Source organism: Camelus bactrianus, chromosome 7 (genome assembly GCF_048773025.1).
Source record: "Camelus bactrianus isolate YW-2024 breed Bactrian camel chromosome 7, ASM4877302v1, whole genome shotgun sequence".
NCBI lineage: Eukaryota > Metazoa > Chordata > Mammalia > Artiodactyla > Camelidae > Camelus > Camelus bactrianus.
This window is the reverse complement of record NC_133545.1, coordinates 70,759,078-70,785,722: the sequence shown is the minus strand read 5'-3', so window position 1 is coordinate 70,785,722 and position 26,645 is coordinate 70,759,078. Positions and strand designations below refer to the sequence as shown.

General features: G+C 32.0%; 1 protein-coding gene across 4 annotated transcripts in view; it reads right to left on the bottom strand.

Moving 5' to 3' along the window:
• The window catches only part of HGF (hepatocyte growth factor), a 103,453-nt gene that overhangs the window by 7,413 nt on the left and 69,395 nt on the right, over positions 1 to 26,645 (bottom strand). For all 4 annotated transcript variants that reach the window (XM_045510453.2, XM_010946632.3, XM_010946631.3 and 1 more), the window contains exons 9-15: positions 22,057 to 22,231; positions 18,783 to 18,910; positions 12,549 to 12,651; positions 9,069 to 9,202; positions 4,093 to 4,131; positions 2,793 to 2,889; positions 147 to 221 (exon numbers count right to left, since the gene is read on the bottom strand). In XM_045510453.2, coding sequence (XP_045366409.2) covers positions 147 to 221; positions 2,793 to 2,889; positions 4,093 to 4,131; positions 9,069 to 9,202; positions 12,549 to 12,651; positions 18,783 to 18,910; positions 22,057 to 22,231 — 751 coding nt within the window. The remainder of the gene's footprint in view (positions 1 to 146; positions 222 to 2,792; positions 2,890 to 4,092; positions 4,132 to 9,068; positions 9,203 to 12,548; positions 12,652 to 18,782; positions 18,911 to 22,056; positions 22,232 to 26,645) is intronic.

Genomic DNA, 26,645 nt, shown 5'->3' with positions numbered 1-26,645 from the left:
TGTAAGCTAAATCTAAAAAGTAAATTTGTTCACACCATGCTGGTAAATCTCGGTTGAAAGAATGCACATTCTAAGCCTAAAAGTGAAGTGGAAGCCATACATATTTTAAATGCTCAAAACAAATAGTAGTTTCAGAAACACTTTACCGGGAAGGGAAACACTGTCTTGCAGTAAGAATCCAACTTTCCTTTATCAATGATCCTCCGCAGATATGTTTATTTCTATGAGAAAGAGGAAAGAGAAACAAGTAACATCTGTGCAGAAAGCGTGCCTGCCAATTAATGCAAAACCTATGGCTTCATCTGTTAAAAATAAACCTATTTGAGAGGGAAATGTGAAAATTAACCCAACCAGAATAAAATGAGTAATCTTTTTATCAGAAGTTTGATATTTGGTGCTTGTAGCTTTAAATCTTGTATTTTTTTCATAAAGCAGTTACAATTTTATGAAATCAACTTTATTTTTGTGTAAGGAACCTTGTCACTACATACGAAAATTCATTCCCAATCACATGTTCATAGGTATGTGTCTATCCTTCTGAGAGAAAGTGTGGGCTACTAATATAGGATAAGTAGAATTAACAAAAAACACCAAACTACAACAGAAACAATGTAGACCTATTTTAAATTCAGTGTTTGATTATGAAAAATGCGAATTTGAGTTTTTATTTAAACTCGGAAAACCATCTAGTGGTAACCATATGTAATATTTATGCACTATTTTCTCCTTTTATTACCATTATTTACTTCTGATATGTTAACTTAGAGTATAACTGAGTTTGAGTAAAGTTGTTTGTTCAGCTTAAGACTAACAATATAATATTTTATTTATAAAATTAAAACAATTTTGCAAGACATATCATCTAGGAAATTATAAAATATTCATAGAGAATAATAAATACTAGTACACTTATTTGATGACATCCAAAATCGTAAATCTATTATTTTTTGGCAGAGACATGGGAAAAAGTAAAACATTTCACAGCTTACATTTCCAAAGAATACAGATGTTCAATGCTTCAGAGGGTAATAGAAAAAGATTCCCAGGCTAAGACTATAGTTATTTATGGCCTATACCACACAGGAGGATGAGTATATATTGAGTTTTAATTTCTGTTCCTTTCAGTATGTGTTTTGGAAGAATAACTAAACAGCTGTTGTTACTAAGAAGTTGGATTGAAAAGAAAAAATACTTTTTAAAGAAGTTTATAGTACTATGATCTGATGAAAAACAGTTTCACCTGCTTCTCCAGGGATGGACACTTGCCAAGGAGTATCCTTGTACATTCTCCTATTGGTAAGAATCAGTTCAAAAGTATTTGCTTTTTTTTTCTGGAGTTATCAGATTTGCAAAGAACCTCTAATTAATTCAAAGATGTGGATTCTTGGAGCATTTCCTATAATAAAAGAAATGAAACACTTCCCCCAAATTTTACAGCCTTCATTAAGTATTCATATTGCACAGTTTTAATATTCTGGTGAGTTTCATAATTCTGTTTCATTACTACCCACCTAGGACAGCTACACTATAGTTATCAACATAAATATTTATAAAATTTGATGAATTACTCTTTGAGAGAAAGACATACTATACGAGTACATTAGGCTGTCTTCTACCTGGTATCAAGTCAAATATACACCAAAGGACATAAACTCTATGCTTGCTAAAAATTGACAATCATAAAAACACATCAGTTTCAAGTTGTCTCTATTCTATTTTATTGTCACTGTGATTTAATTGTAGTAAAAGATGTACTTTCTTCCTCTACTCTAGGAGGCTAGAGGTAAAGAAACAGAGGGTTTCCAAAACCAGGAGATATTAGAGTTGGTCTGTAATGAATGAGAAAGATTTTCCAGGCATAAAATATGGAGAAAGAAAGCTAAAACATGCCATGGGAACAACAGCATAGAGGCTTAGAGGGAGAAACATGGGGTGTCTTGAAAACAAGAGAAAATATGTCTAGAATTCATGTGCCATTTGGGGTATGCTGCATGATACGGTTCCAACAGAGAGAGACATAGACAAAGTTATTTTAACATTCTAATTACCATACAGTATGATATGTGTAGTATATAGAAAGTTATAAGATCAGGCTTTAAATTAACTCCTTTTTTCAATATTTAATTCTTACAACATAATTACTAATGTTAATTTTTGTATAAGTATATTTTGCAAAATGATTTTACAGAGAACATGTCATGGATTCTTAACACCGGGAAATACGTCAAGAATTTTTTATTCACACCAAATATAATTGCAAGACTATTCAATTATGAATATAATTTGTTAATCCTTTTCTTAATGATAAAATATTCTAGAACTTTAGAGTATTACCATTTTTCATTAGAATGACTGAAAAAAGTCAAATTTTTTTAAAATATAAAAGTTTTGATATGATTATGTGTAAACAGAAAACAAACTCATAATATCCTAGATTGGAAAATTAATAACATAGCTATGACAACTGCTATGGTGATATCAAGGTATAAGTAGGTTCTCTGTGTAGTTGTCTTTTCCTTAATCAGAACCGAAGTGTCACTTGTAATCAGAGAAAATACCAATACATGGGACCTTTGTAAGTATTTTGAAACGCGCTATCTCTAGAGGCACAGATGGCAAAATCCAGGACGGTTTGGCAAACGAAATGTGAGCAGTGCCTTCTTGTGCCCCCCTCATATGGGTGCCTTGCGGCGGGCGGGCACAGCCTGCAAGACGACATATGGCCATACTCCTGGAAATACGACTTTTGCAAATAATCCAAATATGTATGACTTGTGTCTATTAATAATTACCTGTATTTCAAACTAACCATCCATCCTACATTTGTTCGTGTTGGAATTCCATTTACAACTCGCAATTGTTTTGTTTTGGCGCAAGATATTACAGGATCTAAAAAGAGGACCAAACATAACATTTTGACAAGTCATTTTGAAATAGTCAGTGCCTCTCAGCTCTTAAGTGCAGTGGTAACTAGACAAATGTAACTACTGTAATTGTGTTAGAAGAACATTTTGGACAAAAAAGGTAGGTACTACAATCGCAGTGCCAAAGCAGGCCCAAAATGTTTGCTTTCCTTATCTAAGCAGATGAGTAACACAGAAGAAATAGTCAACTCAGGGTGGACAGCACTGCCATGATAGTGACAGTGGCTTTGCTCACTATGTACAAGTTCTTCAAGTCTAACATTAATTGTACTTCCCTTACTAGCCTTAACATAAAATGGAACGGTGTTATTTATAGTGCTTATTTCTAAATGTCAATGGAAATCAATAGCTTGAGTTTAAAAAAAAACTGTATTTGGTTTATTACTTTTGAATTTGTACAGTAAGAATGCAGAGTCATTTTGAAACATGTTACCAATGTTATATTTATTGAACATTTTATCCAAATGACATAATTATGTCCAAATCATTACATCCAAATGACATAGTACAGCATTCTTTGGAGTAAACTTTTTCCTGACCCTCCTTTGTGTTCCTTGCCTTATCCTTTCTACTCCCATCCACAAGCTAAAATAGATTTCCATTTGCTTCTTCAGCCTGGGACACAGCAGGTGGTATCTTAAATCAAAACATTTGAGTAACTTCCTTCAGCCCGAGAAATATGTGAAAATCAAACACAGGCAGCTCCCAACAGCTTTTCTTAAACTGAGGATTAACTGAACCTTTCAGATTCTGTCATCTTTTGCCTAGTAGAGCATGCAAAGAGCTTTAAAGATAGAGCAGGATAAAGACTGCATAACTTTCCAGCCTTCTGGTTTCATTCTTCCTGACTTTAGCATCCTGATTTAATTTAAAGGATGATGAAGGTTCATAAGATACACTCTGTCCCAAATTAAAAGCAATATACATGTTCTTTTCAAAGTTAAGTATAACATATTTTCTGATAGACCATTGAATTTTGATACTCAGAAAAAAGTTGCCTTTGTAACACCTTTACACATGTGCACAGAAAAACATTTAAGTAAAATAAAATCGATTATTTTATTTTTATGATGAAGTTAATATAATTATTTTTCTATGAAGAAAATAATGATATTATTTCTGGCACATAGAGACTCAAATATAATATATATTTTGAAAGATTACTTACGGTCTAAATTGACTATTGTAGGTGTAGTATCGCCTTCACCTGTAAAAGCAAACATATACATATACACATAATTTATACATACATATTTCTGTTATATAGAACCAAAACTGTCCACTGAAACTCAAATATCCATGAATTGGATAATTTACTAAAATTCTTTACATTTTATTGAAAAACAAGATGTAATAGTACTCGAGTAATTATGTATCACTTTTACTAGACAATTTTGTAAGTATGTGCCTAGTGGTAGTGGTGGGTACTGGGGAATGTGGGGAAAGCCCTGTTTTGTGACTGTGAAGTCTCTTAGGTATGTGGCTGGATGCATGTTGGCAGCTTGAACTATACTGCTGATGTCAAGGAGCTGCCTCATTCTCCCGAGATGCCCAACACTGTACACAATGAACATTCCACTTAATAGCACTAATGCTTGTTATTGTTTGCTTGGGCCATTCATACAGATAGACTATAGGTTGTTTACCTGTAATTTGGTCCATTCATTTTTTTTCCTGAAAATTACTTTTTTATATGGTTATGGATAATTGAAATTCACATGCTTCAGAAAACTCTTCAAAAATTCAAGAAGATAAAAATCAACATCACTCATGGAAAAAGAGGGATAACAGGATAACAAAAAATAATTGTTAGAATATTTCAAAGATTGATTTTTCTAAATAGAAGTATGAAAAAAAGAACACTGGAAACTGCAAATAAATTGTAACTAAAACTTCGTACTTATTCCTTTTTCTTAACCTCCCGACTGGGTGGGGTTTAAATGCTGCAAAGAAAAAGGCTTGGAGGATGCTAGGATTTGAAAATACTTAAGTACTAATGAATGAGGCACAAGACGTTTCCTGGCAGTTAATGTCTGACTGTTCAGAATTGATGGCATAGAGTTTAGCCAGGCAGTGTATAGACTCAGCTGGTTTTTAAATCCCTGGAGGTGCCCTAAGGTCAAATAAACCAGCAACAAAACAATAATGACATGTGGATTCCTTTGTAATAGATGCAAAGTTAATTGCTATTTATGGGGAATCTCAAGAAAATTAATAGATGCTAAAACATCTTTATATATGTTTGTTTTCCAGATCTAGATATTTTAAACGAGTAAGTGTAAAGTGAACATACAAATTTCATCATTTCCCTTTCCCTTTAGTGTATCCTTGGGGATGGTTTTGTCTTAGGTCATTGTTTTAGTTCATAGTGAAAATTACGATTGAGGCCAACTATGGTCATTAAAACATCAAGGATATTGGTTTCTCCACTCAAGTCAGTTACTTAAAATTCTAAAATAGAAATAGATATTTATTCCTTACATTGTGATGAGAAAGTCTAAACTATTCATTGTATCCTTAATTGCTTATCAAGTTTCCTATTTCTAAGCATCAAGTTAATAGGTCAGCAAAGTATTTAGTGCATTATTGTGCCTTACTAAAAATATTTAAATATAAAAAAATTTATAGATATTATAATTTGGGGGCTTTCATAATTAATAGTTATATACATTTCTATATAATAAGTAATTATTTCCTCTCAGCCAATATTTCTCATACTTTAGAATAAGCTGGAATACAGCTTATTATAAATAAGCTTATAATATAAAATCAGATTTCTAGAGATTCTGGGTTGTTGGCTAGATTATGAATTTTTAAAAGGCATTCTATTTTCTTCTGTTGCACATTTTGAGCAAAACTTTGAGAAACTGCTTTCTAGGCCTTTTCCATTTTACCATCAAATAGCATTCTTACTTCTCCTCTTACTTTTCCCCCACTGTCTCTACCATAATATTCAAATCTAAGCAAATATATATGATACAAATCTTATTTTATATTTATTCAGCTTAACGTTGAAGAAGGAAAAAAGGCCAATGATAAACGTTTTCTCTATGGAAGAGTAGGTAAGTATGTGTGTGTGCGCGTGTGTGCGCCTGTGTGTTTGTATGGCCTCAGAACCAAATATGTGCTCTTATTGGAAACATAAACTTTTAATATATTCTTAAAGTTTTAAGTCAAGTTCAAAACTGTATGAAGAGCACATATTTCTCCAGCAGATATCTGTGTTCCCATTCTCATTATGTATTTTAATATTAATATATACGTATTAATTGATTGTCTTTTCATTTATTTATGTAAATATCTCCTTTCTACAGTGAAAACTATTTGAGTGTAGGAAACATTTTTTATATTTTGTATACCTAGCATGTTACGGAGGGCTTTGCACACAATAGCAGCTCAATTTCAAATTTTTAATAAATGAATAAATAAATACAAACTGAGATGGAAGTAATTTACCCAAGGCACTTACAGTGGTAGAACTAAAATTTTTATCCAGGAAGTCAGTATTAAAGCTCTAAACCACTACATTCTCTGTGGCTAATGTTTAAATTTTAAGTGTGTATATATATATAAACAAACAGGCATTTCTACAGTTCTATATCTGCATTTTGATAATCTTAAAAATATATGTTAAATATTATAAGCATTTTTAAAAAAGCAAACCTTTGCATGTTTTATACTATAAATATGCAGTGTGAAAATGATTTATATAGTCTTTGTAGTTAAATAAATAAGAACTCAAATCTTCTAAAGATAAATTTTATTAGTCTTTCACCAGTGAGAAAATGTAAATAAATTCTGGCTACAAATATTAGTTAGAAAAATGACAGTGTAAAAATATTTATTGAAATTAAGTAATGTTCAGAATACATTGAAATAAAAATGACTGATCTGCAATAGCATTTAATCAAATACTAGCATCACCCTTAAGTCTTTCAATAATACATTACTTTTAGTTTTAAAATGTTAGTTGAAAATATGTTTTTAAAACTTTTAAATTATTAGTCTTGTGTCATTTAGGTTTATAAAATCTAAAATCACAGTTCCCTGAGGTTCTATGGGAACATTTCACACTTAACTTTATCTATGTACTTAAAATTAAGCTACTGTGATTTTTACAAATGTGGAATTCCATAGGGAAAGCAACAGAACCCATTTTAGAAGCCAGATCATTGATTTTTTTTTTTTCCCCTTCTTCCTAGGTCATTGGAGAGTCTGTTTACCTCCATTATCCTTAATCATAGAAACTCCACAAAAAGGTACCATGAAATAAAACTAATATTTAGAAAAAATAATCCTTTCATCATTTAAAAACATCTTGTGTGAACCAGATGGGTTGGCTTGTTTGCTTGTTTATTTTAGTGTTAAAACTTGTAAGACGTCTACTATAGAAAACATTTTCAGGACCTTAGCAAACCCTAATCTAGGATAAGTAGAAGAACATTAGGAAAACACTAATTAATTTGAAAGGCTATGACTAAAGCTGATGAAATGAAATTATAATCATATGAAATACTACTTATCTGTGAACATATGTTTATTGACTATTATAGAAAATCCTTATTAAAAATGGATTAGGAGGTTCCAAGTTTTAATTATAGATATAATTGATTGACATCATATTTTAGAAGTTTGCCTTTTTGTGCTAAAATGTCATGAAATGTAATAGTGTTTCCATTTAAGGTGCGAAATTGTCTCTTTAATTTGACATAAATTATGGAAATATAGATGTGTTTGTGTTTTATGTTTTAAAGCAAACATCATTTCTTCAATCTAATCTCTTTAAAATGGGTATTTTTGCCACTATTTTCAAGGTACTTGCTACTGTCTTGTCGCATAAGAAAAGCATTCTTAAAACAGGACTCTTATGGAACTTATAAAAGTATGTCCTTTTTAGACAAGAAGGCAGGTTAACATAGAGTTTAAAGATATTTGCTATAAACAGAGCTATGAAATATGTAGTATAGTAAAATAGTGTCTTGCTACTAACAGAACTTTTATCTTTTTCACTCAATAACATACTGAGGATATATTTCTATGTCAATATATATTACTTTAAATTGGTGGTGCTCAGTGAGGGTGATTTTGCCCTCCCCAAGGATATTTGGCAATGTCTGGAGATTTTTTTGATTGTCATGACTGGAGGGGGAGGTGGTACTATTGCCATGTAGTGAGTAGAGACCAAAGACACTACCAAATGTCATCTAATGCACAGAGCAACCCCCCGTAACAGAGTTATCTAGCTCAAAGTGTCATAGTGCAAAGGCTGAAAATCCTGGTACATTTCCCCAAAGTGATTTCCAGACAGGCTTTCTAATACACACAGCAGCACAGTGTTGGGAGAGGCTGATTACTCAGGCCCTCACTAACATTGGGCATTAACAATCACTTTCTTATTTGCCAACTTTTAGGTGGAAATGATGTCTTATGCTTTTATAATTTCACAACATCATTATTATGTTTTCTATTACATTTTAATGTGTTTTCATTTGTTCATTATTTTTATTCTTGCCGATTCACTTTCTTCACTTCTCCTGAGTTGTCTCATCTTTTTCTTATTGCTATATAGGAGCTCTTTTATATGAAATATATCAGACAGATATATTTCACATGTATCTTTTATTTTATGTGGTAATACTTTTCTAACAAAATCATCTTGGGCTCATAGAAGTGGATGGAACGTTCTAGGCTTCTTATTCTTGGCCTAAAGAACTGAGAAGAAAATGGTAGCACCGCTGTCTCAGCTCTGTTTATGGGACTGTTCATGGGCTGGGGACTTGGCTAAGAGCCCTGCTACGTTCAGAGGCTGAACAATCAGCATTTATTGACAGTGGAGGTGGAAAGGTCTTTCTAGCCCAGTTAGAACTACGGCTATTTATTGCTTCTGGATTCCAAATAGGAACCTTCTGAGGAATCTCTTTTAAAAGATTAGCAGAAAAAAAAAAAAAAAGATTAGCAGAGTATCTCCTTGTCTAGAGGAGATATGAAGTTGTGTATGTGTGTGTTGCTGTCTGGAGAACATCCTCATTGGGGATCAACTCCAGCTCTCCTATATTATTTCCACCTCTGATTAAGGTATCATTTTGAAGGGGAAGCAATATATTTAAAATATTTCACATGAAAAAAATCAATAAGTATACTTACAACGAGAAATAGGGCAGTAATCCCAAGGAATGAGAGGATTCCCTGTGTAACACCAGGGACCATGGGCATCATCATCAGGATTCCGGCAGTAATTCTTATTCAGCTTACTAGCATCTGGTTCCCAGAAGATATGCCTGCATAAACAACAAACTCTGAACATCACAAGATGCTCATCTTTTCCAAGAGAAACAAAATGTCACCAGGAAGATATAATCCTAGCACATAATTTCTTTATAAATACAGCACAAGCTACTTGCTGTGAATTTTGGTTATTTTGTTTGAAATTTATTTTGTTGTTCTTTCAGTTTGAAAGCATGCTCTTCAATTCAGGAATAATGCTGAATAATCAGCATAAATAAAATATTAGGAAATTTTGTGACTTTGCTTCTATTTAATAATTACAGTGGTGAAGTACAATATCCCTGTGCATAGAAATGGAGAAACATTGCCCAAAAGAGAGCAAATGACAAAAAGATCTAAAGTAGAAAATACAAAGAAAATATACACTATTGCAAAAGAATTTTTTTCATGTTTCGGAAACATGAAGGCATAACACCAGCAACATCACTGAAACAAAGTACAGGATGATATACTGAAAAAATTAATAATAATGTGGTAATAAAAGAATTAAACTGTAAAATTTCACTGGTCAGGTAGTTATAAAATATTATTTTGACAGAAAACTGACTTACACTTAAGTCTTTCTAATTTCATATCTTAACTAAGACATAACTTATAAAAGAAAGGCAAGAGTACCACATGTTATTTTATAAGACCATGCCCACCCAGATAACCAACATTTATGTTTACCTTAGCAACACTAATGAAGTCAAATTCCACATGGCCATCCTGATCATGTCATGAAAACTGTACATCTAATTGAATTTGTTTTGTGTTATTAATTACCATCATGCTTGAATGTAATTAATGTGTAATTTCTTTTGATTGGGAAAAGCTTGGACATAGAAACTTGGACTGTCTTTCCAAACTCAGGGTTTTTTTGGACCAGTAACAACAGCAAACACATATAGTTACTATATGTCAGATTCTATTATATGTGACTTACATATGTGATCTTAGACCAACCTAATGACAGAGGCTCTAAGATTATGCAATTTTATATTTGAGGAAATTGAAATTCACAGAGGAAAATTAATTTCTCCAAGATCACATGGTTTGTAAGTAGCAGAGCAGGAGTTTGAACACATAGCTCTTTCCAGAATCAGTATTCAAAACCACCACACATACTACCTTCTTAGTCATAGTGTGTTCTTAAACCAATGGCACCATGAAAATTAATCATTCATCAGTATCTTGTATATTATTTCTAAATGACTTTTACTATTTTCCAAAGTCCAACATAAACTCAATGAATCAAGAGTAATAGTAATTGCAATCCGAAATATGTCACACATTTCCAGTCACGTGCTAGTAAATGTTTAAGCAAGGCACTGCGATGTGTCTTTGGCCGGCACGGGGGAGTGTCTTTATTTGTTGTCCTTGCTGATTTCTGTGCTGTAAATACTTCCACCAAGAAATGTCAGGCTTCCCATGTGAAATCATTGACGGCAGATATGGTTCAATTGTCTCTCACAAGTCTGTGAAAACTAGATCCACTCCGCCATATTTTAAAATGCATTTTAAAATAGCAGTGTTGAAATCAGCATTTAATTTTAATCGTGTCAATTCTTGCTTACAATTCTAAAATGAATCCCTTTAATGCTTAGGATAAAATACAAACATCTTAACACAGCTTACAGGGTGCTATATGGTCTTGCCACTGGAGCGTTTCTTCTCTGTGGGCATTGACCAAATTGTACTCTTTCATCCTTATCAAAGTTATTTCTGATTTTTAAACACTTCAGTTTTGGGACTTCTGGACAAACTACTTCTTCCTGATGTACATTTCTTCCTACACTTCCTTTGACCAACTCCTACTTACCATGGATGTCCCAGATAATGTCCCCTCCTCTAGGAAGGCTTCCTGACCATCTAAGGCTAGTTAGCACTTTTTTTGCATTCCCATAATGTAAAATATGCTTTTCTCATGTTTTTTTATAATATGTCATTGGCATTTGCTGCTTTCTGATATTCCATACTAGGGAGCGAGATGCATGACAGCAGAATTCTGCTTATCCTTGAGGTCCTAGAGCTACAGCATCCAGTACAGTAGCTACTAGCCACATGTGGCTGCTGAGAAATTGGTTATGTGGCTAGTCTAAATGAAAGGTGCTATAAATATAAGTATACACCAGGTTTTGAAGCTTTAATATAAAATATTTGAAAGATCTCATTAATAACTTTTATATTGAATGCATATTGAAATGAAAAAGCTTTAAAAATATTAGATTAAGAAAAACATTATTAAAAATAATTTTGTTTATTTTTACCTCTTTAAATATGGCTACTAGAAAACTTAAAAATACACGTGTGGCTTACATATGTGAACTGCATATTTATGTTAGAACTGCTTTAGACCTATCAGTGTTTGTGAAGTAAATTAATTGAACCAATATCATCCACTAGTGAGTAAATTCTTAAAGATAATAAAGGCTTCAAAGTGGAACTGGGGGCAAAATAACTCAACCTGTCAGATCTTTAAATTCTTATTTACGCATATAGAAATACCTTCCACGTAGGATTATGATGGTCAAATAAGATAACTCATATAAAGCAACCATGTTGTAGGTGCTTGATTAGGTTACACTACCTTTTTCCTGTTATCCTAGTGCATACATTCTGGGATATTTACCAAAAATTAGTTCTATGTCACAACTATGTCTCATACTTCTTTTGTAATTTCAAACACACTAGCACTATCACTGGGATCCAGTGGAAGATAATTGCTTTTGTTGTGAATATGTCCAATGTCAAAATCTCTATTTCTCTGAAATATATAGATGTTTCTCAATTGCAAATTTATTCCTTTAATTACAGAACAGATGTGTGTGTCAAAGTAAAGCTATAGAAGGAAACCTGTCTCAGTAAGTTTTTAGTGGTTAAGTGGATATTTAAGGTATGCATGTACGTGAAGAAGATCACTTAGTTTTTTATGAACCAATATTAATAATTAAATAATTATGAGAACATAATAATATAATGTAGTATTTAAATTGCTAGACTTGACACTTAATTATACGCTATCTAGTCAAGTTGTTATATAATTATTTTCTCAATCTGACCATATTGTTCTTTAAGGTGGAGCCAAAATGTATGTCCACTTTATATTAATGTTCCCCATGGCACCTATTACAGAGCAGAACACACAGTAAATGCTCAATAAATATGTGCTGGATTGAATCATTTATTTAACAGTTTTTGCTACACAGAGAGAAGATAGTAAACTAAGTTGCACAGAACAATCAGTCTAATGTTTTTATTAGCTCACTGTGATATATAAGAGAATAGAAATAGCAATGTACCTTAGTAAACTGCTGTTATCACTACAAACTATATATTGAAAGAAAGAAATTTACACACCGGTGTAAATCTTCCATGTTCTTGTCCCACATCGAACATGTTAGTCCAGATCGTGTTTTGGATAAATTGCCCATATAATTTTTGCCATTCCCACGATAACAATCTAAACGTAAAATATATGGAAAGAAGACTAATGAATACTGGGGAGTAAAACCATTTTTAACAAGCATATGAATTCATGAAAATCAACCTAAAAATTAAAACAAAGCACTGAAATCTGTACAGAGACTTAACTAACTCACTAAAGTATATTTTTAGCCAAATTTTTTCTTCACAAAATGAAAGTTTATTCATAAAATTACAAATTCAAAAAATAATCTAAGAAAAAATTAAATGACTGGCTCTTAGGGACACTAAAGAAATGAGAATTTTTAGACACATCTATATTTCCCAACATTTTCTTCTGAAAAATTTTGCTCCACAGAAAAGTCACAAGAATGATATAATGAGCACACATATCCCCATCACAGTTGTTGTGTTTTGATTGTTGTCTTTCATGAGATTGACATTCTAAGTCACCTAAGGCAGCTGTTTTGTAGATGCTCTTTAGTTTCATTTTGTCTGATTATTTTTTTCATGAATAAAAGCAAGTTAAAGACAAATATTGCATAGTTGATATGTTGTCCTTTTTACAGCATTATTTCATGTGACATGTGGTATTAGTTTGTTCCTTTACTGGTGATGAATTCAATAACTTGGTTAAGTGGTATGAAGGAAAAACTTCACTTTGTATGTAAAACGAGCAACAAAATAATGTATCAGGGCTCTTGAGACTGAGTAAACATCCTAGTCCCAAATTTTCTCAAAATGGCTTAGGCATACTTTGATTAATTTTGCATGAATCAGGTATTACGTTGTTTGCTGTGTTGTTTTAAAAGTAATTATTTTTTGATTTTCTACATTTCTGTCTTTATGAAGTAGCAGTAGCAGTAGAAGTAGTATTACCACTAGTAGTAGTATTACAAGTAGTGAGTAATGTGGACTCATGGATTCTCTTTTTATTCAACATGATCTATAATCTATTCCTGTTGTTTATTTTGGGGTTCGACTTGTTCCAAATAGCCAACGGAAGCCACTTTAAAATGGCTCCTGTGTCTTTTATCATGTTCCATGTGGTTTTATTTTTCACTTTATTTCATTTGAGCAATTTGTGTTCTATCAAACATTTATAGAGGTGTCCATATACTAATTTTTTAAAATCATAAGAAGTCAATTTCTTCCTAATATGTAAGTTGCAGTTCTACATTTGAAAAGAAACATTATTCCATATTTTGAAATAATACTGCATATTTTAAAAACGACTGTTAAGCATTCCTATTTTAATATGAATAATAACTGTAGTTTTGACTATAAAATGTTATCTACAAATGTACATTGACATTAAGATTATTCTGTTTTAAAGTTGGTAAACCATAGTATATTATCATTGGTTTTAAATGTGATGTGTGATTAGAATAAGTAATAGATCCAAACCTAATACAATTTTTAAGTGAATAATTTAATAATTTATTCAGGAATTAGTTAACCTAGTGAAAAAGAAATATAAGTATAATAAATATATTCAAAAGTAATGTTTTTATATCCATGGATTACATTTTTGCAATACCAGTCTAAGAAATTTTGGCTTAAAAATGAAAACTAAAATAGGATAGGGTTTGATACAGATAGTATAGCAATTATTACTAGACACAATAAAATTGTTTTCAGAAAGCATAAATTTGTAAAATCCAGTACTTATATATATGTAGAATATACTAGTTAAAATATGTTCTTATGATAATACTATTTTTTTGTCTGTATTAGTAAAGTTTAAACTCTTAGGTAGTAAACTTTTTAGATAGGCTCTTACTGAAGTAAGCAATTTGTGCATTGCAATATATTGGTACTGCTCTTTTATTCATCTTTGTTTTTATATCTGTGTTTTCTGTATTAGAAAGAAATATTTCTCACCACTACCACCCTTTTATTTGAATATGAGCTATGAGCTTGTTTTTTTTTCTTAGTAAACTCTTTATTTTAGAATAGTTTTTAATTTACAGAAAAGTTGTAAGTTGGTACAGAGGGTTCTCAGGTACCACGCAGTCTCCCCTACATTTAACATCTTATATTAGTGTGATAGATTTGTCTCAACTGTTAACCATACTGATGCAGTATTATTAACTGAAGATCATATTTGGTTTAAATATTCTTAGTTTTTACCTAATACCCTTTTTTCTGTTCTAATATCCCATGTGATAACTACTTTACATTTAGTTGTCATGCTTTCTAAAGCTCTTCTTGATGTAACGGTTTCTCAGACTTTCGTTTTTTATGACCCTGAGAGGTTTGAGGAGAACTGGTAAAAAGTTCTGTAAAATACGTGGGTCTGATGTTTTCCTCATGATTAGATCTGAGTTATGGGCTTTTGAGAGGAAGACATGAGTTTCTGAGCACTTAACTTGTTGGCAAAAGATATTCCAGCCTCTCCTTGTGTTTTTCTTACCCTAGGGTTGGAAACTTCAGCTTCTCCAAGGAGCCTTTATTAATGTTGGTGATGAAAGGTAAGGAGAAGACAAGAATGGGGGACAGCTGTGCTCATTCCTATTTGGTACCATCGTTTCTAGTCCCTTGCAGTTGACAGAGCTATGCAGAGTGTGTGTGTGTGTTTGTGAGTTCACGAGCAACTGATCCCTCTAATTCCATTCTGGCACCATAGTTCTTCCTCTCCTCTGTTTCATTTGTGTATTTTGTTTCTCCCACAGTGAAAACCTGATTCCAGGTAACATCAATATATTTGCTCATTTTCTCTAATTTAAATGCACACAAAATAATTTCAAAGTTGCTACATCCTAATATTAACAGCAAACCTACACTTTAAAGTTCAAAATGCATTTATAGTTATCAAAACTTATCATCTTTCCAGTGAGGCCATCTATGTTTAGAAGTTGTGTTTAAAAATTATTTCGAGTTTTTCCTTCTCTGTAGTAACGGTATATCCGTTTGATATACAAACAGGCACATTTCTGTGGTTTTTTTTTCCATATTTCTTGAGGTTACTTTTGAACACTTAAAACATTCATATTGGTTAATATTCAAAACTATATGAAAGTGAGTACCCAGAGAATTCTCATTTTCCCTTTTGCTTCTGTGTCATATTTCTACTGACTAGCCACCATTACAAGTAATAACCAGTTTCATTACTTTCTTGTTTATAACTCTTTTGTTTTTTTCACTTTTTTGGCAAAACTGTTTGTATCTCTATATGTACAAATATATATAATATGAATATACAGATTATTTGTATGTATATTCTATATATGTATTATTATATGCCATTCTTTACTATTAGTAGTAAATCCCTTTATTTGTTACTAACAGAATACCAAATATATATTTGAGTGCCTTTTTTTTTTCAAGTAACAATATACCTAAAATCACTTCATATTAGTTTTATCATTCTTTTTGCAAATTCATAGTATTCCATTGTGTGACTTTGTCAGAATAGATTTGAGTTGTTTTCATTGTGTTGCAGCTACTACAGAAAATGCTTCAATAAAAAATGTGTGCATATGTTTTTGCATATTGCTGAAGCTGTATATTCAGATAGTGCATTGTTGAGTCAAAAGGGGAATTTATATGTAATTTATTTATTGTAATATTCTGTTCCATAAGAGATTTACCATTTTGCACTCCCAAGAGCAGGCTGTGAGAGTTCACTTCCCCATACAGCTTCACCAAAAGATGGTGTTGTCAAGCTTTTGAATTTTGGGGAATTTATATTTGAGAAATAGAAGTCTTGTATTATGAGAAATCTCAATGCTTTTATTTTGCTTTTTTCATATTATATGTGAATTTAAGCATGAGTTTAATGTGTTTAAGGGAACTTTATATTTTTTTAAAGAAATCTTTCTGTTCATGTATTTTTCCATTTATTTTATTTTCTATATTTTACAATGTCACAGTTTTTATATATTAAAAATATTTTCTCTTTATCTGTGACATGCATTTTAAAACTGATTTCCAAATGTGTCATTTGTCTTTTGAATTTAAATATGATGGGCTTGTTTATGTTTTTTGCGATGGTAGGGTTTTTTTTTAACATTTTCTTATTGAGTTATAGTCATTTTACAATGTTGTGTCAAATTCCAATGTAGAGCACAATTTTTCAGTTATACATGAACATACATATATTCATTGTCACATTTTTTTCAGTGTGAGCTACCACAAGATCTTGTATATATTTCCCTGTGCTATGCAGTATAATCTTGTTTATCTATTCTGCATGTGCCTGTCAGTTTGTACAAATTTTGAACTACAAAACAGAAACAGACTCATAGACATAGAATACAAACTTGTGGTTGCCATGGTAAGTTTTTGATTTACCTTATCATTTTTTTTCCTTTCATTTCCTCTAGGCTTTCAGTGTCAATTAGAAAGCATTTCACCACATCTGGCATGTTGTTACATGTATCAGGTATGATATATTGTTAAAGAAAAATAATATAATATATTGTTAAAGTATTAATGAAAAGGAGAAAGCATGGAGCAATGCAAAGATCATTTTAAAGAGACTTTGAGTCGATCCTAGCTGTCTTAATTTGAGAATTCAGGCAATTTATTTAAATTCCATGAAACTAATTTCTTTATCTATTAATGTGTAGATTTATTATATAAGTAATAGCATCAGCCTAACTTTAAAACCCAAAACTCTCCTATTCTGTTACCTGATCCTTTAGTAACTGATATATGTACATGAAAGCATCTTGATACCTACCAAACAATTGTTCACATTTGCCTCTATCACTTACAAATTATCAGCAATTGTTTAAATGAACAAGGCAGGTCAGAGAAGATCCAGTTGGCACCAAAGTTTCCTTAATCATTGGTTTCAACTTTATGTCCAATTGACCTTAAAGTGTGCCCAAGAACAGTGAAATTGATTGAAAAAGGGCCTCATTCCCTTTTCTTTTCCCTCTACAACTGTTTTCAGAGTTGTTCACAAAAAATGGCACTGAGGAAAAAGTCAGGGGATGGAAGAAGTATGTATAGGGCAATAAATCTATGAAATGAAGCTTTAAATTTGGTTTGGACTTCTAAGAATGATTTAGGACTGACCATGGTCATGACCATCATAATTAAATTTATGTGAAAGAATATGATTATTTAAAAATCGTAACTCCCAATTCATTATATACCAATAAATGCCCAGAGCCCGACATTATTATTAACTTTTGACAAATGATTTTTTAAACCTATTTCAATGTGGCTTTTCTCAACTGCTGCTCCCTGAAGCAGTTATTTTCAACGGTGTCTATGTTTCCAAGTACAATAGTGATTTGTCCCAAACCCCACTGCTGCATATTATCTCCACTGCTAACAACCAGGTCTGCATCACTCTCCTCTCTTGCCTGCATTACTGAAGCAATCACCAATTGATTCACCTGTTTGGCTCTTGTCAGTTCTGGCTGTTTTTCATAATACAGCCAGAATCATCCAGTTAAAATTTAAGTCAGACTGATCATTTAATTTCTTTTCTCAGAACCCTACATGAGTCTCCTCTCTTTTAGAATAAAAGTGTAAATCCTTCCAGTTTCTACATAGCCTATGCAGTTTTAGCCCAACTGCTCCCTAACCTCATCTTCTGCCTCTCCCAACTTTGTTCACTGTGTACCAGTCACAGTGATGTGCAGTTTCTTTCTTTTGACTTTTCATGCACTCTCCCATCTCATGCTATTTTCGTTTGCAGTTAATTCTACCTAGAATGCTCTTTACAAATATACTCATGTGGCACATGCTGCGCCCTCACTTCTTTCAGGTTCTCCTTAAATGTCAGCTTAGTATGTAAGATCCTCTTAGACCATTAGAACATAAAATAGCAACATCCTCCTTTAACTCTGGGACATTTATCTCTCTAGCACTTACCACACACTGACGTTCTATCTCCACTTCCATTTTAATTTCGTTTGTTTGTTTGCTGTACATTAGTTCTGTGGGGTCAGAGAATTTTGTTTTGTTTACTGGTATAACCCCAGTACGTAAAATCGTGCCTGGCACTAGTGTACACTCAAATAAATAAACAGATGTTGAACAAATTTATATATAAAAGAAATGCAACTTCAGACTTGGGTGATTTTGTTTGCTAACCAGCAAAAACAGTACAACAAGAAATAGGTCTTCCGCTCTAAAAATGTGTCCTCCCTTTAGGCATTTCCACTGAATTTAATCATGTCCACCCTGCAAAATGTCAGCTATTACCTTGTCCACTTGACGCGTCACATTTTGGAATTTGGGAGCAGTAGCCAACTCGGATGTTTGGATCAGTGGTAAAACACCACGGTGACTCAGCTCCATCTGGATTTCGGCAGTAATTTTCTCTTAGGTCCCTATTGAGAATAAGCATGTTAATGTAAATGGCCATACTTCTTACACTGGTGAAATCAGTGTTCTTACATTTCTAGAATCCCAGAATGTATGCATTCTATAAATAGAGCTCTACATTTTAGATTTAAGATAGTTATAACAATTTAGAATTCAGTATACACAACTGACACTGCCCGCGTTACTGAAATAAATGCTGTCAGATGTCAGAATTCTTTTTCTTTCAAAGACCTGCAGTTTGACACAAACACTGCTGCTTCATGAGGGAGAGAAATAGTACCGCTTCATTCTTCTCACTCATTCTCAAGACTCTCAACTGTCACAGTTTTTAAAAACTGGCCTGTTACTCATTATGTTTTCATGGTCCATAATGTGGAAACAACATGTATCTCTTTTTGCAGAAGAAAGGCTATTATTAATAGTCTTTAACTACTCTTGTTTAAAACAGAAGTTCCACATATTCAAACATTTGCCACAAAAAAACATGATATACATTTTTTCCTTGAATTCTGTATTCCTTTGATTTATTCAATTTACTGCATAGATTTCTTCCAATTACAAAGTAGTTCTTTCCTGAGTTAAAGAAGTTACCTGAAATCTTTATCAACATTTCTGTAGATTTAAGGCCTAATTATAAATCTAAAAAACCTAACTATAGAAGAAATTGTCAGTGTAGTACATGTACATCCTTTATTTTTGTCAATGATATAATTAGATGTTTACAATTCTCAATAAGGAAAAAGCCTACTAACATCATCTGTATGTGAAAGGCTTTTACATACAGGTACAAGGTTCACATTAAATAAAATGGAATTTGTGATTTGCTCTCCTGATAATGCTTTCAAGTTTGGAGAAAGCATGCACTTTCTTTACATAGATCTGTAGCTAATGATTTACCAAAATTAATATTCAGTCTACTGGAAAGTACACTATTTATTTCACTTAGGTCCAATTAGAAATACTACAATTTTATTAATATTCAAAATGACCATTAGAAACTGAGAATTTTTAAGAAGGAAGCTTAGGTTTGGTTATAAAACCAACAAAATATTTGGCCAAAAGATGTCTGACACAAACTGTGTTACTTGAGGTTATGAGGACAGTGGACGCCAATAGATAAGGCCATTGTATAGCAGATGTTCATAGTGATAACCCATATTTAAACCTTCCGCCTTTTTATAAAATGACAAAATTATTAACTGGAAAGAAAAAGAAAATACTTTCTTTCTTTTAACCAATTTATACTTACATTTTAAAAAATTGTCAGTACAAAATATGTGCATTGGATTTTACATACAGTTTACACAAATTTGCAATTTTAGGTGAATAATTGCTTAGTTAATTTATTTCGAGTTGTTAATTTAAGGCAAGATCATTAAGCAGAGATCTAAGGCTATCAAAAGTTTTAGTTTCAGCCCACTTTTATAATCTATATCTAGAAGCACCTCATTAATCTAGATTAAGCAAGAATGAGAGACAGGGTTTTTCCAAGTATTTTTTTCTAAGTTCTTTTCTTCACTTGAGGAAAGAATTGTTTATAATTACTGAAACAAATGAATGACTATATGATTCATGTGGGTTCATCACGGGCAGTACATTTCAGTTACAGTGTTTTAAAGATTGTCATGTGTAAGGAATCTCAGTATTGGGGCAATGGTGTTTAATACAACCAGAGACAGCTGACGCATACCCCATCCTCTGCTAGACCCCAAGCAGTAAATGCACCAATACTCTGAACACAATGTTGAGTCAGATTGTATCAGTTTTATAACACAGCTTACCTTTTGATTTTTGATATTTATATTTGGTTATCTTGACCAAATAACCAAAGTAAGAAAGAATGGCTTAAATTCCAATAACATATAACAGCTAAACTTTTTATCATTTTTAATTGTGAAATGTGTGAATTCAATTTTTATAATTATTCTCTTTTTCTTACAGATGAGGTTCATTTGGGCATTTTCACATACACACTTACTTGAGTATTACCAGTCATTAGAAGTTAACAAGAAGTGTGAATGGCACTGAGACTGTCTCCTTTGTCTCTCTTTATTATTTTCTCATTTTCTTTGTTTTCTCTATTTTGATATTTATTTCTGAGGTTTGAAACACATGGGTCAAGAATAGAGTGAATTGCTGTGAAGAAAATGAGGGAAATAAACCCAAAACAGCCAAATTTGTTAATATAAAATAATTTTTAAAACGTAACAGATGAATATTTACTATCTAAGCAAAGAAATTTGAATTAGCTAACCAATTTTTTAAATAAAATTTAAAAAACATAAAATTTCTTTTCTCCCCAGTGGATGGGCCAACTAATGCTCATAGTTCTCCATCTTGAAATGTTAAGCTCTCTTATTAAAAGCCAATTACATAAAGCCAATATATGTTATTTATAGGTGCTATTTCAGCAAAGCCACTATGAATGACACGTGTGTTATAAATTTTAAAAGCAATCATTTTATGTTCCTCATAACAAGGTGGACAATTTAAAAACACATGGCATTGTGGCTGTCTGTCCAACAAAAGTCAAGAGGTGAAGAAAAGCAGCCATGGAGAAGCACACAACTATATAATTGATAATCAAGAGCAGTTTCTTTGGCTTGGTTCATCTAAATAAAAATTGTTTTATTTCCCCACCTTTTAAAGAAAATCTAGAAGCAATGAAAAACAGTCATTTAAAATTTTTTAAAAAAATCTTTTTTCCAAGGCGGAAAACTCATCAGTTTACAATGTTGACTGAAATCAGGGTAGGCCTTGTAATCTCTAAAGTTAATACAAAAATTTAAGAAGGCACTAATTTGAAACTTACCTGGTTATCATTACTATTAATTGGTTTATTAAATAGACCTTCAAGAAGAAAGCTGTGATCAGAAATCTAGGTATGTTTTTCCGAAAGCATGGATGATACATCAACTATCTGATTCAGAATCACTAAGAATGCTTGTTAAAAGGTATTATTTGAGATCCAAATTTCAGACCTGAGGAATAGAAATCTCTGAGTGGATGAATCTGCCTTTTAATTGACGATTTTCCCTAAGCACACTAAAGTTTAACGATCACTAGTACACTAATGAATTAGTTAAAAGCAACCACTTTGCCTCATGTCTTCTAAGGCATACTGAAATTTACATTTGCCTAATTTACTCACTTGCACTTGAAATTTTCAGGAGTTATGTCATGCTGGTGAGGATACTGGGAATCCCAGCGCTGACATGGAATTCCATTCCAAATTGTATTGGTAGTGCCCCGGTAACCTTCTCCTTGACTTTGAATGCATTCAGTTGTTTCCATAGGGACATCCGTGTCATTCATAGTACTGTGGGCTATTGGTAAAAAGAAATATAAATTTAAATAAAATCTTTCAATCTGTTGTCTACCTCTTAGAGTTCATTAACATTTTATTACCAGGATTTTCTGTCACATAAGTTTTTATAATAATTGAATGGGGTAAAAAATTCAAGTTATAATTATTACTGTCTCACTCAACCTAAAGGAGGAGTTAACATAGTGGACTCAACTGTGGAATTTTTCTGCTTATGAAACAGAATATTCTAGATTGGCTTTATTTTGTCCTGTTTGAAAAAGCATCATTTAATAATATTTAGATTTCCTGGATCTGTCTATTCATTTATTAAGAACAGATATAAAATCTCTCTATTTATTAATGTTTAAGCATTCTATATTTTTAAAATCACTTTTCTTACTTTAGACACTGAAAAACATCTACGAGTAATATAGTGACCAAGTAGGGAAATTAAAAAGCACTGTGCTGTAAATTTGGCCATAGAAAAAAAATTAATGTTGGTCTAGAGAGCAGCGTTATTTTTTAAAAAATTAATTTATCACTATTACTATCTCCATTCCAATTTTCCTGTTATTCAAACACTAAATTAGTTTATTCTTGAAAAATTCTTTAAAGGCATTTTACTTCCATGTGTCACTATAATTATACATGCTGAATACACAGTATTCATAAATGAGTATATATATAATTATTCCTAAAGTTAGTTTGCTTAAATACATACAAGATTGCCAGTGGTATTAACTGTGGTTTTCCTCTAATATGATAAACATGTTCCAAGCTGATATGTTACATTTTTCTTCTTAATCAACTTGTTGGCATTTAAAAAACAAATCAGTTATTTCTAGGCAGATTTATTTCTTGCTTTTTTCCAAGTCCAATTGCAATACTTACCAGACATTTATGAAGATCCTGAAAATCTCAGTAAGAAAATTAGAAAGTACAAAATTTAATTTTTACCACAACTTGAACTTTCTCTTTTGTCTTAAGGTTTACCCACTTGAACAAACTATAACTCGAAACATTCTGGAACAACTAAAATTCACGTATCTTCTCAAAACATACATGAAAATGTTTATGGTTCCCTGTAAATACCCCAGTCACCTTTATAATCTAAATGGTTTTTCAAGATGCCTCTGGATAAAACTCAAGTTGACACCCTTTAGGATAGTTTAAGAATTGAATAAATGTCTTTGATTCATCCATTCTGGAATTTGAAGTATCTTGTCTCCGAAGGAGAGATCAGAATTAGACAAGCCTTCAGAGGCTGGGGATGTCTATAAAACTGTTCCACATTTAATAGTGTAAATTCTTTTAACATGGCTCTTCAACTTCATTTTAAATTTATTTCTTTCTTACGAATAATTACTACCTCATGTGGCTGAATGCGTTATTTCACTGAATTCCATGCAAACTAAGTAGAGGCTAAGTTTGGAGTTATTCTATGAAGTTTTGTGGAAAAAGGAGGACTAATTAAAATGTGTTTTTATTCCTTATCTGTCTACTTTAAAGAATAGAAATACAGCTCAGAAATACCCTAAATTAAAAGGACATTCAAGCAGATGTGAGAAAATGTCCAGAGATTGACCCATAAAATGGTCATTGAGAGTTAATATACTAAAAAAACTAATAATACTGTTATTGGTAATATATATATTGATTCAGGAAGAACAAAAATTTTGGCCTGAGAGAAATGACTTGTATAGAAAAAGTTGGTGCTTTTTCATTTCATTTCTAGTTCTTTATGATTTTAATGATGAAACAGAAAGTAAGATGGATTTCAGTTCCTGAGAAACTATATTTCATTAAAACAAATGCTACTAAGCTGCTTATTTCTGATGATTTGAGTCCACTGTCGAATGATTTGAGGTGACTATGTGTGGGAAGTCTTTAAAGGGTGACAACTGTAAAACAGGTAAAAAGGTCAAGCTTGTACTGATATATAGCATATCTAGTTATAAAACTATGACATGAAAGAAGACAAAAACAAGTGTCCCCAGGAATCCATCAATTCATTAGGTTAACATTTTAAAAAGAAAAGTTTTGATTCCCACAATTCTCAGGCACAAGCTCCTGGGCAGCAAACTTGTGACTTTAGTCAGGACACAGAATCCTGACAATAGGAGGAAGGTCAGAGGCAGGGCAGCCAGAACAAAAACACTTCCAGTCAATCTCTCAGACTTCAGTGCCTATCTTGGGTACTACAACTCTTTTACTTTCCTAGTTATTTGTGTGTGTTTTGTTTTGTTTGTGTATTACTGATCCATTCTTCACAGTATTGCTTTGGCACTGTGAACTTGTAACCAAAGAGCCCAGTCTTGATGAGTTCCAATGTCAATCAAGGCCACTTTTGGCTAAGAATGGACCCATAACATATCCTGGAGTACCTAGTTCTAGGCTGAGCCCATCAGAGATTAACATACTCTGATCCTTGGACTCTAGTGTTATTTTCCAGACACTAAACTAAACAATGAGAGAAAGGAATATGACATTCAGACATGATTAGGAATCTGGCCATTTTTTTTGGAATTTCTAAATGTGGGAGCAGTTTCAGAGGACAAGAGTGATTGGATTTTAAAAATAATTTTTCATAAATGCCTTTTTTTACATGATACTCTTGTAGAAATGATTTATAACAGTTAAAATTTGAAACAATACAGAACCTTAAACTCAAAAATGAGTTTCATTATACTGCTTTTATAAAAGAGAAGATTAAAGTAAATTAATATTATCATAATTTATTATGAAATCAATACCTGGAAAAATCAGTCAGTAACTAACTACATGATCATCAGAAAATATTAAGAGGAATGATAAAATGTAAACCTGGAGATGGTCATACTAAGTAATCCAGAAAGAGAAAGAAAAATACCATATGATACCACTTAAATGTGGAGTCTAGAAAAAAAGGACACAAACTTATTTAGAAAACAAAGATAGACTCACAGACATACAAAATAAACTTACAGTTACCGGGGGAGGGGAGGAGGAGCAGGGAGGGATAAATTGGAAGGTCTGGATTTGTGGATACTAACTACTATATATAAAATAGATAAACAATAAGGTCCTACTGTATAGCACAGGGAATTATACTCAATTCCTTGTAAGGGCCTATAATGAAAAAGAATGTGAAAAGGAATATATATATATATTCACACACATATATATGAATCACTATGCTGTACACCATAAATTAATACAAAATCATAAATTGACTGTATTTCAATGTTTTTAAAAAGCTAGTAGAAAATAAATATTTTTCTAATTGTAGGGTAAAGTTTTCAATTTTTAGGAGTCTCTGAAAAGAAATACCTGTATTACAAAAAACCCTAAGTCAAAGAAAAGACAATCTGTGTAAGAATATTGAGGAAAATATTTCACCACTGATTGATTCACTAAAATTTCATTGTTAAATTCAGAGACTTGAATTGTTGGTACCAACTTTGCACCTCAACTGCAGAGGTTCCCAGAAAGATTTAATTAAGGTATTTTTCACTTAAAAAGGAGCAATCATAAAATCCTCATTTGAACAATTATGTTGAACAGGTTTTTCTTAAATTTTATTAGTACATTTTAAAACTTTTAACATAAACTTATCTTAAGGAGGCACTAAATATCCATAAAAGACAAAGGAAGCTAAATTGGTTAGATGAGAAATGAAATTTTGGATCTGAATTTAAATAATTTAGATTCTAATTTGGAGGTAGAAACCAAACCTTTTGAAATTACAAAAGTTACAGAATACAAAGAACTATTGCACATTAGTTTAAAAAAAAAGAATATTTTAGAGATAGAATAAATGAAAAAAAACTTAATTAGGTGTTTGTATAAACTGAATGTATGTGTCCTCCTCAAATTCATATGTTGAAATCCTCATCTCCAATATGATGGTATTAGGAGGTGGAGCCTTTGATAAGTGATTAGGATGTAAGGGCAGAGCCCTCATAAATGGGATTAGTGCTCTTATAACAGACCCTGCAGAGCTCTTGTGACACAGGGAGAAGACAGACATCTGAATTAGGAATCAGGCCCTCTCCAGGTACCAAACCTGCTGGCACCTTGATCTCGGACTTCCCAGTCTCCAGATCTTTGAGGAATACATTTCTGTTGTTTAGAATGTACCTCATCTGTGATATTCTGTTATAGCACCCTAAACTAAGACAGGCCTCATCAAGATGTAAAGAATCTAAATAATAATATTATTATTTTTTGTCTTTTCTTTTCTAAGCCCCTATAACTTTAAAATATATAACGTCAAACAACTTGAGAGTTTTAGTTATTCTTGTGTTTTAATTCAGTGAAAACATTTCTTACCATTTTGACTACAAACTAGCAGTATTCACATATTATTTTTCTTTAATTAAGAAGTATCTTATGAAGTTAGTGCATCTGTATTTATCCCATGTGACATTCAGCTGCTAGAAGTGACCCCATAA